The sequence below is a fragment of the Falco cherrug genome, chromosome Z (genome assembly GCF_023634085.1).
Source record: "Falco cherrug isolate bFalChe1 chromosome Z, bFalChe1.pri, whole genome shotgun sequence".
In the NCBI taxonomy this organism is placed as follows: Eukaryota; Metazoa; Chordata; class Aves; order Falconiformes; family Falconidae; genus Falco; species Falco cherrug.
The window spans coordinates 18,596,023-18,611,468 of NC_073720.1; the positions used below are offsets into that span (position 1 = coordinate 18,596,023).

The following is a 15,446-nucleotide window of genomic DNA, read 5'->3' on the forward strand; positions in this document are numbered from 1 at the left end:
AGAAGTAATTCTACATAAACAAGTCAAAATGTTATAAAAATAAATACAAGGAGTTTCAGAATTACAGTAAAAAAAAAATTAATTCTGTGTTCCTCTTTCTTAAAAAAAAAAAAAAAAAAAAAAGGTCAGGCAACCTGGCATGCACTAGCAGACAAAACCAATCTGGAATAAAGGAGGTGCACAGAGGTGTACATTTGTTTATTTATACAGTTCTGGGAGTTTTTTTATTCAACTTGGTATTGGTGAGGCCTTTGAGAGTCCAGTACAAGAAGACCTGACAGATGCAGACAAAACAGGTAGAAGTGCACAGAGAAGCAACAAGCTTGGCAAGGGCTGAGGAGAATTATCTATGAAGAAAGACTGAATGAGTTAGGCTTGTTTCTCTAGAAGACAGAAGACTAAGGGCAAAGTGTTGAGCATTTCAAATATTTACCAAAATATTATCAGTGAGAATATTCTTCCAAAGGTCAATGGTGGGTTTTTGTTTGGTTTTGTTTTGTTTTCGTGAGAATACGCAATCATTACTTTCTGTATCACATACGTTGGTTTTTAAACAGATTGATGAATAGTTGATTCTCCATGTCCAGCAAAGGACAAGAGAAAATCAACGTAACTCCCTCCGTAAAAACTTAGGGACTATTCAGGAGAACTTTCTTACTTTTCAGGTAATGAATTGCTAAAACCGGCTACTAAAAAACCCTACCCCTGCATAATCTCCTTCACTGAAAGTTTCGATGAAGTTGGATAAACACCTGTCAGAGATGGCAGAGGTTTACTTCACCCGGCCTCAGTGTAGAGTGGTTTGACTAGGGATCTGCTTAAGTTTTCTGCAGCCGTATGTTTCAACAGAAAAGGAAGGAAGAAATCAATCCAAAGGGTTCCATTACTTGTTAATGCTTCTTCACTTACAGTTTTCTGCATAGCCTTTTCCTTCCTGGAATTCTCTCTTCGTTGGTGATGATCATGTTGGTATTGATAAAGAGTACTCATCTTTGTAACAGAAAATACCAGTAAAGACAGAACTGTATGCAGAAAATGAAGTGGTCTCTGTCCAGAACCTGCAAAGGCAGGAAGGACACAGGATAAAGGGAAAGCATGAAAAAAAACATGTTTTCCTCTCCATCTCTTTATCTTTTATCTTCCTTTGGTTTTGCAAAAGCAATGTCCAACATTTCTCGGCAGACTTCCCCCTATATTTGAGATTCTTTCCCACTAGTTTTTCTTATTCAGGACTGGAGCATGTTTGCATGAATTCTAGCTAAAATGGCTATAATATGGGTGAGGGAGCATTCCTATGAAAATGACTTCTGCTTGCCTAAAATCTGAACACAACCCATCTTCATAAAGCAGCTGATCAAGACTTGAAGATGCAGGACAGTGTGTCTCAAATGTTTTCAAAATCATAATCTTGCAAAAAGAGCATGGCTCCAAAACCCCCGTGAATGCGTGCTTTCACCATTTTTATGTTGCCTTGTACTGTGCTTTGGAAGGTCTGAAAATGGATGCCAAAATGCTGCAATTATTAGTGCCTGCAAAATTGTTTTTAAAAAGTAATAAATGGCAAGATTGCCAGGTTCTACACAAGGTCTTAAGATTTTACCAAGACTGCAATAGACCATGTAACTTTCATGTTAAGAGGAAGAGTTAAAAGTATCCAATTGTTTTGGCTCAACTGGGGCCAAATTCATTTCTCTCCCTGATGTCTTACAAACATAGAGTTATATGGTTCTTAAATTTTTGGAAATTATGGTTTTCTTCTACTGCTCATTCTTTGACATATTCAAACAAACAGCAATATCCAGTACTTTACTTTTTACCAGAGTAGGCAAAGTAAATGTTTTCCTTCATAAGTTGACAATGGTCTTGCTAATTGTGGATACATCATTGAAGTTTACAGCTGCCACTAAATACTTGTGGATGGCTGTTCATAACTTTATAAAATCTAATGACTTTTTGTTTGGGAAAGGACTCCAGTGCATCTCAAAATGTCTTGATGAGAACTGTGAATTTAGTATGTTGAGCGGCACTTTGGGTTGGGTTTTTCTAATGCAGAAAGTCACCTGGATACATGAACTGAATGATCATTTTCTACTGGATGCTAACTTGCAAATTTTATCTGAAATATATCACATCTCCAGGGATGTGAGGCTGCTTGTGAAAAAATTAAGACTGCAACCAACAAGCAGAGTAAAGTTTGTATATATGCAGCAGCAAAAGAAAAAAAAATATTAACATGGAAGGTAAATATGGACTACAGCTAATTTTTCTTGAAAGAATAGCTTGAGGTTAACCTTTGCAATTTAATAATCGCTAAGAACGTAAAGAAGAGAATGAACCATAAATTTACCACGCAACATTTATATAGATAAGTGAAAGGAACCCCTAAAGAAAAGCTGAATGCACACTCTCTGCCTAAGCCACAAAACAGTAATAGAAAATTATGAGTATATACAAGTCCAAATTAAACAAACAGTTATTTATACTTGTGCTTATGTTATATTCCCTTGGGTCGTCCAGCTTCCTTCTGTGAAACTATTCATTCTAACAGAGTTAAGCATGTGTACTCACAGGAAGAGAGTCTGAGGTCTCATAAATAAATCTTATTATGTAATATCTGATAAAGTTGTTTTTACATCAGTATCAAGCTTAGAAACAAGGAACACACATTACTGGGCCAGATCTCAGTTCAGTATCCTGTCACAAAACTGACTAGTGCTAGATACTTGAGAGAAATGTGTATGTACATTGTAGGAGGAGAGATGGAATGATTTTTCATCACAGTAACCTTCTATCTCATTAAATCCTTGCCTCCAAAGCCTTTCAGGGTCAGCAAATTCAATAATCCACAGTGTTTGTTTGTTTAAAAAAAAACCTAAAAGCAACCAGAAAGTTCCTTTTAACAATTCTGAATTTGCCACTTCCTCATCTCTAAGAGGATGACCTCTTGCTTTTCTGTTATTAGACAGAATGTGTAGATATTCCAGGCTTACTGTATCTGTTTCAGTTGCCCTGATACACTTATCATGGCACATTAGTTTGTCTGCTTTCTCAGTTATTTTTTTGTTCTGAATCATTCTTCATACAAGCATTTTTTCTGTTCTCCCTTTCCTCATTCTTTCTAAATCTGCAACATTTATTCTGAAATAGGTTTTGGTGTCATATATTGTTTCAAAATAAGCTGTAGTACTTGCACAATGATGTTACCTTTTTCATATGATTTCTGGCTTGTTAGGTTTGTCTAGGCTGCAATTGAAATCTGTAGTTATTGTTCAGGTCCCTTTTCTGTGCAACTATCATCGAGGTAATCGGTGTTTTTGCAAGGCACGTTACTTACATCCATCAACATCAAAATGAAATGTGCTTATTTGCCTCTGAAGCTTCTCAGAACTGCCTCATTCTGAGTAATTAGTAGATCCAGGAAGCAGGTTAAGTTTCACTTTAGGCTGAACTGTAACTTTAAAGTTTAACCAAAAACTTTGACGCTGAAGTTCGGTTAAAGAGCAACGTCAAAGTAACAGTTCCGCTTCTGAAGTTGCCTGGGTCTGGCTTTCATGTCGCGCGGTGCCGGTCCCGCCCCTTTCCCGCCCCAGCAGCCCCGAGGTACCGGCTCGCTCTGAGGTACCGGGGCGTTCGTTTCACCACACCCAGAAACCGGCTGCTTAGCCATACCTTTCTCATCTCCCCATCTGCAACCATAACGTCCCACAACTACTTATTTTGAGGTTTGGGTTTTGTTGGTTTCTTCTTGGGTTTTGTTTTTTGGTTTTTGGTTTGGTTTTTTTTTTTCCTTTTCTCAAGCGTGAGGGACTGTGTTAGAAGCCTTTGGTAGTTTGAATCGTCCTTGTAAAAAGCTACAGGGGACGCACTAGCGCAGGCCCAGACACCCCACACCACCACCCCCCAGAGGCTGTAGCGGGGACACGCCAGTTTACACGCCAGTATCCTCTTCCCCCCTCACCGCACACGAGAGCATCGCGACTGCCCCCAGGCCCCCTCGGAAGGCTTCCCCTCTGGGGCGCTCTCCTCCCGGCGGGGGGGAGCCGGCAGGTTACCTGTCCCACTCGCCGCATACAGCCCCCTCTCCGCCCCCTCCCCCCCCCCGGTCCCTCACGTACCAGCTGTGGCATGCGCCGGGGCTGCACGGGGTGGGGGGGGTGGGGCGACCGTGCGCACGCGCGTCTGGCGCGGAGCAGAACGCGCGGGCGGCTCGAGTCCCTCCTGCGCCTCTCAGCATAGGCCGGGCGCATGCGCGCTGGGGCGGCCGGGCGCGACGCATGCGCGGCGGCCGGGACGAGGGGCCAGCGCGGTACGTTGCGGGCAAGTGGGTGCGTGGCGGCCCGAGGTACGGCCGGGAGCGCGCCGGTCCCGCCGCCCGCTGACTCCCGGACCGGCCTGCTGGCCGTTGGCCGCTGTCGCTGAGGGGAAGCCGGCGGCGCAAGTAACTGCCAGGATGAGGTTGGTGAGGAAGGACCTGGAGAAGGACAATGCGGGACAGGTGACGCTGATCCCTGAGGAGCCAGAGGACATGTGGCACACCTACAACCTGCTGCAGGTGGGTGACAGTCTGCGGGCCTCCACCATCCGAAAGGTGCAGACCGAGACGGCCACAGGAAGCGTGGGCAGCAACCGCATCCGCACCACCCTCACTCTCTCTGTGGAGACCATCGACTTCGACTCGCAAGCCTGCCAGCTGCGGGTCAAGGGCACTAACATCCAAGAGAATGAGTACGTCAAGATGGGAGCCTACCACACCATCGAGCTGGAGCCCAACCGGCAGTTCACGCTGGCAAAGAAGCAGTGGGACAGCGTGGTGCTGGAGCGCATCGAGCAGGCCTGTGACCCAGCCTGGAGCGCTGATGTGGCAGCCGTGGTCATGCAGGAAGGGCTGGCCCATGTCTGCCTGGTCACTCCAAGCATGACGCTAACCCGTGCCAAGGTGGAGGTGAACATCCCCCGTAAGCGGAAGGGAAACTGCAGTCAGCACGACCGGGCCCTGGAAAGGTTTTACGAGCAGGTGGTGCAAGCCATCCAGCGGCATATCAACTTTGAGGTGGTGAAGTGTGTACTGGTGGCTAGCCCAGGCTTCGTACGGGAGCAGTTTTGTGACTACATGTTCCAGCAGGCAGTCAAGACTGACAACAAGCTTCTGCTGGAAAACAAGTCCAAGTTCCTACAGGTAAGCAGCTGAATAGTCTTCAGAGAGGGTAAAAAGAGGCTTAAGAGCTGCCTGTGATAATAGATAATCACAATGATGATGGGAAATAAGTTGCTTATTAAAGAAAATAATTATCTGTTTGAGTGTCATGAGGAAATTATTCTCATGCCTACCAAACTATGAGGTAGTTAGGCAAGATACAGGCATAGTTCCTGCGTAGGATATCTTAATGTGGAGTAGAGAAAGTATTAGGTATTTCGAACTCCCTATAAAGCCGTATTTAATCTTCAATTAAGAGTGAAATACAAGTTGGAAAATATTTTAACTGTAGTGTTAATATGTCGTACTGCATAGCATCCATTTTTAATAACAGCTTTCTAAAGCTTTTTTTTTTTAAAGTACCTGCATGTGGTATAAATTATTTAATTTTGGTTTTAGCTTTGTCCTACATAGTTAAAGGTTACACAGACCATAACATTTTTTCCTGTTCTTTAGTTATCTCATTGATTGATTGAATGGGTGGGGGTTTTTGCCTTTCACTGAAATAGGCAAACTTAGAGCCTAAAATAAATTGTCATTTTCAGGAGGACAATTGTATCATTCTTTTAACTGGAGTAGGCCTGTAATCTGTGTTTGCAAAAGGCTGAGGGGTAGCGGGGGGGAGGGGCGTGGGGGTGGGAAGCATGGCCCAGTGCTTAATGGTCACAACATTCAGGAGACACGTTTCACCAAGAATCTTTCTTTTGCTTTTATAATGAAGAGGTAATAGTAAGTGTGGAAAGTTTTAATGTACTTCACAGCTTTGCAGTAGTTGTGCAGGACTTGATGCTTTTTGTACTATATCTCTCTTGTCTTAAGTGGTCTTCCTCTTATTGAATGCTTTAAAAGGGAGAGGCTTAAGTCTTACTTTCTTAGTAGTTTCACATGGCCTTACCCTGGGGACTGTATGCAAGAGCATATTTAACCCAGTTGTTTAACAAGAGAAACAGCTTTCCTGCACTTCTTAAAATACAGTTTAAGGGATTTGGTGTAGGCCCTTGAGTTGTAGGAGGGATCCTTTAAGAAAAGAATTATGTAGATTTCAAGAAAGAGGTAAGTTCCTTGAATGATTATCAAGGTAAATATTATGTATAGTGGAAGCTGGATGTGATTGGCTAATCAAAAAACTCGTCCTTTTTATTTAAAAAACCCAAATCTTTGACTTTTTTTACTCTAGGTCCACTCTTCCTCGGGACATAAATACGCATTGAAGGAAGCCCTCTGTGACCCAGCTGTAACCAGTCGCCTCTCTGACACTAAGGCAGCTGGTGAGGTCAAAGCCTTAGATGACTTCTATAAAATGCTGCAGCATGAGCCTGACCGGGCTTTTTATGGCCTAAAACATGTGGAGAAGGCCAATGAAGCCATGGCCATCGATACCTTGCTGATCAGTGATGAGCTTTTCCGGCACCAGGATGTGGCAACACGTGCTCGATATGTTAAATTGGTAGATAGTGTACGGGAGAACATGGGCACAGTACGCATTTTCTCCAGCCTTCATGTGTCTGGAGAGCAGCTGGGCCAGTTGACAGGGATCGCAGCCATCCTGCGCTTTCCTGTTGCTGAGCTTTCTGACCAGGAAGATGAATCTAGCTCTGAAGAGGATTGATAACAGTGACTTCATTCCACAGTTTCTTTTCCAAGACATGTTGAAATGACATTAAAGGCCCTCCCTTCCTAATACTATGTGCAGATGTGCCATGCCATGTAATCAAGTTTTAGATAGGATTTCATAAAGTATATAGCTCTGCTCATCACATTAATAGATATCTGTTTTATTGTAAGGATCATTGGTATACTGTGGATTGAATCTTGACTATTTTTGCAAGTTAAATCCTGGACTTCCAGCAGTACAAGGAACTAATTTGACTCCCTAAAGCTGCTTATTCTGCATGTTAAGGCAGATGGGCAGCTTAGTGTTTTGGAAGGTGTTTCTATGAAAAGGAAACAAACTAGGAGGAGAAAATTATGTCAGACTGTCTATTTCTGTTCAGGTGCTTGAAAAGAGTACTGCAAAACAAATGTGAACTTTCTGATGCAAGACTGTGCTTGGTCTTCTAAGGAATTCACCACTTCGTAAGATGTGGCAAAGGGCTGGGGTCAACATCATCTCTTAGGGCTTTTTGTGGTGTTACGAGTCTAACCACTTAAATATTTGTGTGAAAATCTTAAAGCAATCATTCAGAAACCAGACCCTTTAAATTAACCATTTCCTCCCTAATATGATAGTAGATGCAAGAAAAATTGTGAAGCTCCATGCACCCACTTCAGTTACCTCTTTGAATGCTTGGGAGGTGGTCTGAGGGCTACCAAGGTATGATGTATCTTGTCATTGACTGTGTTCTGATAAATTTGAATTGGGATTATTTAGCACTGAATTCTGAGGTATGAAAAGGCTTACAAAATCAAGAGCCTAGTTCCCATGAGGAATCTTTTGACAAGGAGTAGTTTAAGTTAAGTTTATAATACAGTATTTTTCTATTTGTATACCTTATTAAAAACATATATAAACAGAAGTAAAGATTACAAATTTATAAATCTTAACTTGGGCATAGGGTAATGACAGTGGTAAAAATCAGAATTACTTTTTAGTTATTTGAACTGCTGAAAGTATTGAGAGCCACTATGACTTTTGTTTCTTTGCTGGACAATAAATCTTAGGCTGAGGAAGCAGAAACTGCTTTCAGATTCTGACGTACCTGCAAGGGGATTGTTCAGATTAAACCGGTGTTTGATGGTGTAGGTTGTGTGTGTAAATAAGGATTTTTTTTAAGTGCAGTGAGAGCAGGGGAACAGGAGACACTTGCCAAAAATAAATTTATTTTAAGAAAGCCAGGGAAGACTTCTGAAATATGGAAAAGGACATAACAATGGAAGATTAAAAATAAAAACACCAAAGCTTATAGTCCGAGTAGAATAGGGGTCCTCAAACTTTTTAACCAGGGGGCTGGCACGCGGATGAAGTGGCAGACAGTCATCTGCGGCTGCTTGGTTCCCCCCAACCCCCAGCGGGGAGGGGGGAGGTGTCTGTAAATATGGGGGGCCGTATCTGGCCTGCAGGCCGTAGTTTGAGGACCCCTGGAGTAGAATAATTCTAGGAAAAGCATTTTTGATCGTAGGCCTGTATGTTGATGGATGCCACACCTGTGAATTTGATACTAGCTAGCTAGCTGAAACATCAGTTTAAATTCCTTGATAGAGAAGTTCTTTTGAGTTAAAAGCCATCTCCCCTTTTCCCATCATCCACTCAAAGGAACGCATGAACAGAACTTACATTAGAGTTGGAGTTGAGCACTGATTCTTCTCTCACTGAAGGCAAGCAAGTACATTAAGACAGTTTATAGAGTCAGCTTGCACAGATAAACTTACTTGAAGTTCACATTTTTATCTTGGTGTTGAGTGGCACAAGTCATAGTGCTTAGGTAAAATTGCTTCAGCAGTTAGGACTGGTTAGATTAAAATTTTTTTTTCTTTCAAAAATCTGCTTAAGCTGATTGTACACTTTGCCAGTTAGAAAGCACCTTGATTTCTGCTATATATGGAGTAGAACAATCTAACCTTCAATAAATATTACTTAAATGCAGAAAATTGTGGCTTTAAACAAGCTCATAATGTCTAAACAGAGTTAATTCCTTTAAAATAAGCTGGTATATTAGTATTTCCCGTCTTTTAAGCAATGCCAATTTGCCGCAGTTGCACACAGATGATACATGCATTCAAAATTGTAGTACACCCAGAAATTCTTAGTTTAATTCTCAGCAAACTGTGAGACAGACAAATCAAACTGTTCTGCTGTTGTGGAATGGTTTGACATTTTATTAGACCAGATGGATTCCAGTTATTCCATTTTAAACAAGAAATTAGGAAGAGGTTTTGCTGTGTACTGTAAGATTATAATGGCAATTCAGCAAGTCTGTGTTTAGTGCTTGTGGTAGTTATCACCAAGGAAAAGAAGCAGCCACTTTGCTGCTTTTTCTTTTTTGCTGCTTTGTTGGTTTTTTGGGGGTTTTTGAGGTATAACAATGAGCGCAAACATCTGCTAAGAAAGTACATTCATAATGATTCTTAAATTATTTACATTTAAAATTCTTCACTGACTTTATGAGTATTTTTCTTTTTGTAGCTGTTGCTATCTTGGCGTTAAGTCTGTGAAAGAAAGTTATTGCATAAAGTCTCTGAAGGAAATACACATCTAGTTGCCCAAAGTATGGAAGGGTGGGATTTTTTAGTTTTGTTTTGTTTGGTAGGCATTTTTGTAGTAAAATAAATACACAATCACTATGTAGACAAATGCATCCTGTTTCAGGAAACAGCTTAAGGGCTTGGTATTGAAAGTAAGCTGTGTTCAGTAGCTGCAGATGCTTGACCTGGCAGAGTTCCAGGGTTGCTAGTATCTTTTACATTTAAAGTCATTTTGAATACTTGAAAAGGCCATATTGACAAAGATGCTTGTTTAATGCAGGCCTTAATGTCTGTGTATAGGCACAGAAGATGCATGTTGTCTGCAGATCAAATGACTTTGATTCGATCAAATGTGCTGGAGCCATGGGAAAATATTTTTTGCACCTTTTCTTTGCAACTAAACATATATGAACTAAAGACTGTCCACAATATGAAAATAGTTCTCTTGCACCATGAAGTGTTCACTGTCTTAGTTTAGTTTGATTATATTCTGGCATAATTCTGTGAATTAGTAGTTTGTCTTACAATTTTTCAGTTTTCAAAATAAATGAATACACATGGTAAGACTTACTAATGTTTGTTACATTTGGTAGGAAGAAAACTTTAAAAAGTTCCATGAAATCATCTTGATCCTGAACCCTGCTGTGCTCTTCAAAGTTTCAAATAAATTCATTAATTTAGGTCATTAAACCTCTTGCAAACTAATACTTGGAGCAGGCCTCAGCGTTAATTTTGTCATCTCTGGCATTTAAATCCAGTTGTTACTATATTCATGTTTATGTAATAAAGTTGGGTGCAGAACATGAGGTCACCACCAGCAAGAGACCAAAATAATACTACTAGTTATAAAGCAAAATAAAAGATAAATCTTCTGGTAAAACTGTAAAGCATTTAATTGTGTTTAACCTAGGGAATTCCTCAAGTCCCTCCTGTCTTCACCCTTGTACACTGTATGAGTAAAATGCTGGTAAATGATCTTTTGACCACTCCCTGACCACCAGTGTAACAAGAGCCCATTGCTTGTCAGCTTAATTTGTGATGTAACTAGCCTGATGTTTTTAAAGCCCTGTAAATGTCCTTTCATTTGCTACTGTTCTTTCAAAGGTTAAGTAGTCCTGAATAATAAAGCTATCTTACATGCCCGCTGAAAATTTCTTCGTTTAACTTCTGAGCTGCTGACTTTGGGTTTGCCTTTTTCTCTGAAGGTACAGTATAGCTACCTTCTAATTTGACTGATTTATATAGCTTGAGCCTCTCTTTAATTTCTTTCTCGAAGCTGCATTAACCATCCAGAAAACGAGCTCGGTTTCATAAAAGCAAAGTGGGGATAAAAGATGTAATCATGTGCATGTGATCTCTTTTAGTCACCCAGTCCATTCACTTGATTCTCAGATTTTCATATGTCTTAACTGTCTTTAAATAAAACAAGCCTGTTTCATAGATGTCTAGCTTTGCAGGAAAAAACATGTTCTCAGAGTGTTTATGCTGCTGTTTTATCTGCAGCCACATTTGTGCAGTGTGTGGTCTGTTGCTTCTACAAAAGATCTAAGAAAGCAATTTTTAAAATGTGAAGCTGCAATTAGAAGGTCTACAGTTAGGAGTCTGTGTTTATACCCTAAAACGAATTCCTGAAAGACACATAATTTTTTTGTCATTAAGGAATGAAGCAAAACTTCAAACTTGGTGTCCTTGTTTTTCTTGTTCTCTGCTGTACCAGTTGCCTTTATCTGTTCCCTTAAAAAAAAAAAAAAAAAGTTTTAGAATTACATCTACCTCTGCATTTTAAGAATGTAACTGAAGTGGTTCATGTTGATGACAAAGTTTCTTCAAGCTGTGTTAATTTGGGGAAAGATACGTCTTCGGGAGGCATTCCCTTCTCAGTTCAATATAGACCTACAACTTTTTACAAAGTGAGTTATACAGTTCTGATACTGTTTGAACTTCAGTTTTCTCAGGTTTTTATTTGCTTTAGCAGGTGGTGGGAAGAGAAGAGAGACATGGCATTGCAGTAGATTTTGCAGTATCTGTGGTTCTCCTACAACAGCCACAGCTTGCTTTAAGAGACTGTTGTATTCAGATTTCATATAGGAAAATAGCATTTTGAAAACTTGATATTCTGCTGATTTAGAGTTAAGGAAATACCTAACCATTTGGGTCTTTTTATTATTGTTACAATACTTAATTCAGGCTCTGATGCGTCATGCCTGGGCTTTTTCTGTTGTGGAAAGCGTAAACATAGGCTGTGGAGCTGTTTCTGTGACAGTTGCCCAAAGACTTGCTTAGTAAGTGTGATGTTTAGGCCTGCCACATTTTTTTATGCTTGACTCTAGTAGGATATTGACTTTGATTTGAGGGTAACTGCTTGCATGATACAGAATATAAAGGAAATAAACTTCGCTGGTCTAACAACCAAACTGTAGTGCATATTCTCTGTGAACTTCTGAACTCGACTGTTTTCGAAATGCAGTATAGCTTTTCAGTGAAAAAAAAAAAAAAAAAAAAGTCTCCTAAGGTGTCTTAGCCTAAAATAGAGTGTGAGGAAAAGGTCTCTGACATCATCTTGTTTATTCTGTTCTCTGAAAATAATTCTTCCTCTTGTCCCACTTGAGAGCTGTACAAGAAACAGAGGGGGAGCTGATACCAGAGCAGCACTTGCTTCCAAGTCAGTATCTTCTGGGAAATGCAACACGAAGCAGCAGCTTTTGAGCCCTGCCAGCCCTTGTCAGATTTTACTTTATCAATCTCTAAATTATTGCTGTCTTTTTGGGAAATGCTGTGTTCACAGCTAATGTGATTACTGTCATGCTGCTCTAATAATTACTTAGAAGTCATATTAGAGCTGATCATTAATTCTCTGACAAAATAGCTGTTCCATTAGGGAATGTTAATTAGTTGAAAGCAGTCCTCCTTTTTAGGAATGTACATACCAGACTTGATGCGAAGTGTTTTCTCTGGTCCAGAATGGAATTTCTAATCAAAGCCAAGATTAGAATAGCGAAGAAAAAGTCTAGGGGTTTAAGGAGCCATTTGGGAGAGAAGATACAAAGTTTAAGACCGTTTTCTGTTTCATTGTTAACATTACGTTAAAGACACTCCTTTTTCTGTGTCTTTGGTAAGTGCAGTTCCACATTGTATGAGCAAATAAATATTTTTATATTTTGGCTGAGGTAGCTAAGCATAACTGACACAGGTATCCCTTAAGATGTGGGAGACAATTGTCAGTTTTCTGCTCCAAATGGGACAGAAAGGTGATTGAAAGTTGGGACCGTGCCAACCTAACACATTCCAGCTGTAGTCTTCACATTTCAGGAAAAAGCCCTGAGTGAGGCTCCATGTTTCAAAAACGTTTTGGACTTGGTGGCAGCCATGCAAGTCTACTTTTGAAAGCAGGCAGTTTATTTCCCATGCAGCCTCAATACAAAGATTTAGACATTTACTTTACTTAGAAAAAATGTTTCAGCTGAATTTTTACTGACAGATTTCAGAAGAAGAAATGAAACACAAAACAAATGTGAAGAGAGATAAGTGTGTGTATAAGGATGCAGTATCCTCAAAGAATGTGGTATCTTTATGTAAAAAACAAAACAAAACAAAAAAGCTAACTTGGCTTATATCTTGTGATTGCTTTGGTAGCTGGAGGAATGACTCCGGATGCAGGCTTTACAGTTATCAGCAGGTCTCAAGGTTTGTTCCTGGTAGGAGCAGCTTGGTGACAAGTGCTGCATTTAGGATGTCTGACAGTTGTTGAGTGCTTATGAACGACTCCTTTAATGGTTTCTGAAACTCTGAAAGCTGCAGCAGGGTTTGCTGAAGAGAATTGTCTTTCTTTGGCCTGCCTGCTGTTCAGCCTGGTGACTTCAAGTGTTTAATACTGGTATAGGTATTTTAGTTCAGGTGTGAGAGAAATGAACTAGTTGCATTTATCTTGACTGAATAGTTGCTATAAGATCATTTCCACTCCCTTAGGTAAAAAGAATGGTTTGTCCTATATAATGTATTCCTCTCCTGAGTGGAAATTGCCTTTCTTTGATAGGGTGGCTAAGAGAAGCTGAAATGGACTCTCTTCAGATATGGTGCTGGGAGAACATCAGCTGTCTGCCAGGACAGCTGTGCCTCCTGGGGCTGTGGCTGCCCTCACTGGGAGGTTGTACCTAGGAGCTCACCACCACAGCAGTGGTGAGAGGCAGAACAGGAGCAGCTGCCTCATGAAGGACCTCCTCCAAGTTCCAGAGCCATGAGTAGAGATGAAAAGCTGTGATTCAGTGGAAAACTTGAGATGCTGTATTGGGCATGCTACTTCTTCCCAAAAGAGAGCCTCAGTAGATGTTTGAAATACCTTTACTCAGTCCTAACAGCTCATCCTCAGCTGAGGGTAGAGATGCCAGCTGATGTGATGAAACCTGCGTCCAAGGGAGAGGAGCCTTGAGCCAGAGGCTGAGAATTGAAATTGAGATTCTGACACCTTGCTAATCCTGTTACTATGGATTTCTGACAAGCCTGCTACAAAACTGTGACATGCAGAGTCATTGCTGTACCTGAGGCTTGTGAAAAACTTTCTTTTCCTTTCATACTTGTCTGAAAGTCACCATCTTTTTCAAAAGTAGCATGTAGCAACAAACACTTCTGTGTGTTGCGTTGGCAACTGGTGTGATAAGCAAAGGAAAAAAATTCTAGTCAGCCATAAAAAAAACCCAGAAAACTACAGAGGATGACTGAAATAAATCTTCCAGAGCTTTTGAAGAGACACTGAGTGAGAAGAAACATCAAGGGAAAACAAGAAAAAAGTGGTAAAAGGTTTGTTGGGTTTTTTAACAGTTTTTCAGGTTGTTTCAACTAAAGCATTGTTTTTTAAGATAACCAGAGTAGTAAGTCAGTCAAAGTGCAAGTTTTTAAGACTTAAAAGCATCAGATATCAGTTATTAAAAGTTTATTAATACACAGTCAGGCATTGTGATCTTGGTAAACAACAGATTTATATCTGCTTAAGCAATTCCAAGCCGTCTGCCTATGTTGTATCCACGTCAACTTGCATGGCCCTGAGTGTTTTTCTTACAAGTCAAAAGTCTTATTAAGTGTTCAGAAAGAACAAAATAATATTGACAATTAATGCTGACAACTGAGTCTAACCTCTCCTAATTTTGAAGACTTGCCTTTCTAGCCTAAAAAGGTTAGTCTTTTTATTTTCAGGGGGTAGTATCGAAATTGTCCCTGAAAAATATTTAGGGCTTTAGGCAGTAGAATTTTGAAATTGAAGTTTTCACTTTTGCTTCTATAACATTTTTTTGTTCTGTTTTTAAAACTGTTTTGTACCCTACCTTAAGCACTTTTTGTTTTGACGTCAGAACTGGCAAGATACAAATGTTGGAGAGCAGAAGGTTCCCACTACTGGAAAAATGAGAAGTCTGAGCAGTCTTCCAGACAGAAAAATCAGAGCAAAAGGTCACTTTTATACAGGATTTGTTTACCCTGAAAAATATAATGTAGTTTCCAGCACTAGATAGGAATCAGTTCAGCAATCCTGTACTCAGTGCTCTGAATACAGAAGCAGGGCACTTGCTGTTAATTTAATGGAGCATTGTGTTGCCTCCTTGTCCTGGTTTCAGCTGGGATAATTTTCTTCTTAGTAGCTAATGCAGCACTGTGTTTTGGCTTTGTCACCAGCCAGGGTTATATCAGTCCAATTCTTAGTGCATATGTTCACACCACATTGCAACAGACACATCAGATTGCACCACAATACTGACCTCCTGTCAGACACGGATTAGCCATCTGAGCCGAGGATGCAAAGAGGCCCAGATTAAGTACCTGACACGGGTTTAATGAGTACTTTCCTTTTGATCTCTGCCAATTTTATGTCCTCCAGCAGCTTTAAAGATCTATTAAAAATAATTTGTAAGTGTTTTATTTGTAAACAGGTATCAGACTCAAGTAATTCATCATTAAATGTGTTTTCTTCAGACAACATGTTTTCTTCAGCGATTCTGTAGCAAGATGCTGTGAGTTGGTCCTCTGTGTATATCAGCACAGCTTAGAAAAGTCTGTGTCAGACAAGGGCAACTGTGGTATCCAA

General features: G+C 40.4%; 2 protein-coding genes across 2 annotated transcripts in view; both read left to right on the forward strand.

Annotated features, from left to right (window-relative positions):
- Nucleotides 1–15,446, forward strand: part of ITGA1 (integrin subunit alpha 1) — a 76,938-nt gene that overhangs the window by 1,458 nt on the left and 60,034 nt on the right. The gene's annotated exons all lie outside the window — the stretch shown is intronic.
- Nucleotides 4,164–11,020, forward strand: PELO (pelota mRNA surveillance and ribosome rescue factor). The gene is made up of 2 exons (XM_005443923.4): nucleotides 4,164–5,176; nucleotides 6,372–11,020. Exons 1-2 carry the CDS (start codon nucleotides 4,451–4,453, stop codon nucleotides 6,801–6,803), a joined length of 1,158 nt encoding a protein of 385 aa, XP_005443980.1. The 5' UTR covers nucleotides 4,164–4,450; the 3' UTR covers nucleotides 6,804–11,020.

Coding starts and splice junctions, on each gene's coding strand:
- PELO (XM_005443923.4), top strand. CDS start 4,451: ATGAGGTTGGTGAGGAAGGACCTGGAGAAGGACAATGCGGGACAGGTG. Junction 5,177..6,371: donor ACAAGTCCAAGTTCCTACAG/GTAAGCAGCTGA, acceptor TTTTTACTCTAG/GTCCACTCTTCCTCGGGACA.